This window comes from Notamacropus eugenii, chromosome 1 (genome assembly GCF_028372415.1).
Source record: "Notamacropus eugenii isolate mMacEug1 chromosome 1, mMacEug1.pri_v2, whole genome shotgun sequence".
NCBI classification, from domain to species: domain Eukaryota; kingdom Metazoa; phylum Chordata; class Mammalia; order Diprotodontia; family Macropodidae; genus Notamacropus; species Notamacropus eugenii.
In genome coordinates, this window is record NC_092872.1 from 546,623,137 (window position 1) to 546,625,192 (window position 2,056).

Sequence of the window (2,056 nt, forward strand, 5' to 3'; positions counted from 1 at the left end):
ATTTTAAATTAATTCATCACTGTTTACATAGATAATTTGGTGGTCATCTTTGTCAATCGTTAGAGAAGAAATACTTTTAACAAAAAGTAAGCTCAGTAACTTATGCCATCAGTCCAATTGACCAATGGAAAGGATCTCACATTAAACACTTACCACCTACTGAATTTTAGTGGCCTGTAACTTTATATATTAATAACATTCAGGGATTTTTTGGGTCTATGTGCTTACCTCTATGTTTTGGTTCAGGAAAAAAAGGAGTCTGTGCAATGGAACTCTGGAATACAACCTGGGAAAATAGTTTCATACTCATTGGAATTTTCCAGGACAGTAAGTACCCTGGATTGCTTTGTGCCACAATCACATTCCTCTTCCTGGTGGCTGTGATAAGCAATGGACTCCTGATCCTGTTGATTACTATGGACAAGAGGCTCCATGTGCCTATGTACTTCTTCCTCAGCCAGCTCTCCCTTATGGATCTGCTCATTACAAATGTAATTTCTCCCAAAACAGTTGTGGATTACTTGAGTGGACAGAACACAATCTCTTTTTCAGGTTGTGGAATTCAGATGTTTCTGGAACTACTTGTTGGAAGTTCTGAAGATATCCTGTTGGCCTTCATGTCATATGACCGTTATGTAGCCATTAGACATCCCTTGAAGTATATGGTCTTCATGAGACCAAAAGTTTGCTGGTCCATGGTAGCCACATCCTGGCTTGTGGGATTCATGAATGCCCTTGTATACACCATATACACGATGCACTTACCTTTCTGTAAAAACCGGGAGATAAGACATCTTTTCTGTGAGATCCCTGCTTTGTTGAAGCTGGCATGTGGTGATATCACAAAGTACCAGTTAATGGTATACACGATGGGTGTGGTATTGACCCTCATCCCCCTCTCTGCTATCCTTGCCTCCTATACACTGGTTTTGATTGCTGTGTTCCACATGCCCTCAAAACAGGGGAAACAGAAAGCCCTCCTTACCTGCTCATCCCATCTGACAGTAGTTGGGCTCTACTATGGAAATGTGGTGTTGATATATGTCCTGCCCAGTGCCTACCACAGCCCTCAGCAGGACAATATCTTCTCTGTAATCTATACCATTGTTACTCCAGCCCTGAACCCCCTTATCTATAGTCTGAGGAACAAGGATGTACTGGGAGCCCTGAAGAATTTGCTAGGGAAATTCCCCTCAGTACCAAAATTGTAGGACCCTAAACAGGCCTTTGTTGATTTTGTAGCTGAGAGGTAGTAGCTAACAATTTCTCTCTAGGCTTGCTTCTGTTTGACTTGAGCATCACCTGGGGCACCCTAATCAAATTTTTCCTTTTCCTTTTTCAAATCTACTGGATTCTAATCACGAGGTCATTCAGAAGGTGAGAGGCATTTACAGATGGGACGATATAAAGGAAATTCTAGAGAGGCAAAAAATACTTAACTTCTCAAATTCATGGAAATAATTGTGCCCAGGTAAAAATTCACATGTTATAATGCACTCTAGGATTTCTTGAAGGAATTGTAGTAAAAATAAGCAACTTATAGCTTGATGAATACATATTTCCAGTTTTGAAAACTAAAATAAAATTTGTCCATCTCTAGTATTATGATATTGTCTCAATCTTCATGAATTTCAAAGAACACAAATAACACCTAAGCAAATACCTATTTGAACAGAATCCTCTGTAGAATATTTTCTCCCAAAGTTAATTCAGCCTCTACTTAAAGATGTCAACAAAGGGCAAATCCATCCTTTCCGGGGGAAATTCACTTCTTGTCAACTATGCTAATGAGGTTTTATTTTAACCAAAAAGTTAAGGGTTACCCACTGAGCAATACTGGACATAAACAAGAAGCAACCTGCTACAAATGGAGAACTATTCAAAAAATATAGGAGGTACATACAAATAGCAAAAAAATATAGGCCATTACATAGTCACAGCAAGATATAACCTATACACATTGTTACTTTGGCATCTGGGCATGGTCTAGAAATTTAAACGAACAGGTAAACCTTCTATATAACATTTTCAGAAGGACATAAAATGAATTCTACAA

The 2,056-nt window shown here is 38.7% G+C and overlaps 1 protein-coding gene across 1 annotated transcript; it reads left to right on the top strand.

Moving 5' to 3' along the window:
* The first annotated feature begins 266 nt into the window (after window positions 1-266).
* LOC140520333 (olfactory receptor 2AG1-like) lies at window positions 267-1,211 on the top strand. Its single transcript, XM_072634217.1, has one exon. The coding sequence runs from the start codon at window positions 267-269 to the stop codon at window positions 1,209-1,211; it is 945 nt and encodes a 314-aa protein (XP_072490318.1).
* The last annotated feature ends 845 nt before the right edge of the window (window positions 1,212-2,056 follow it).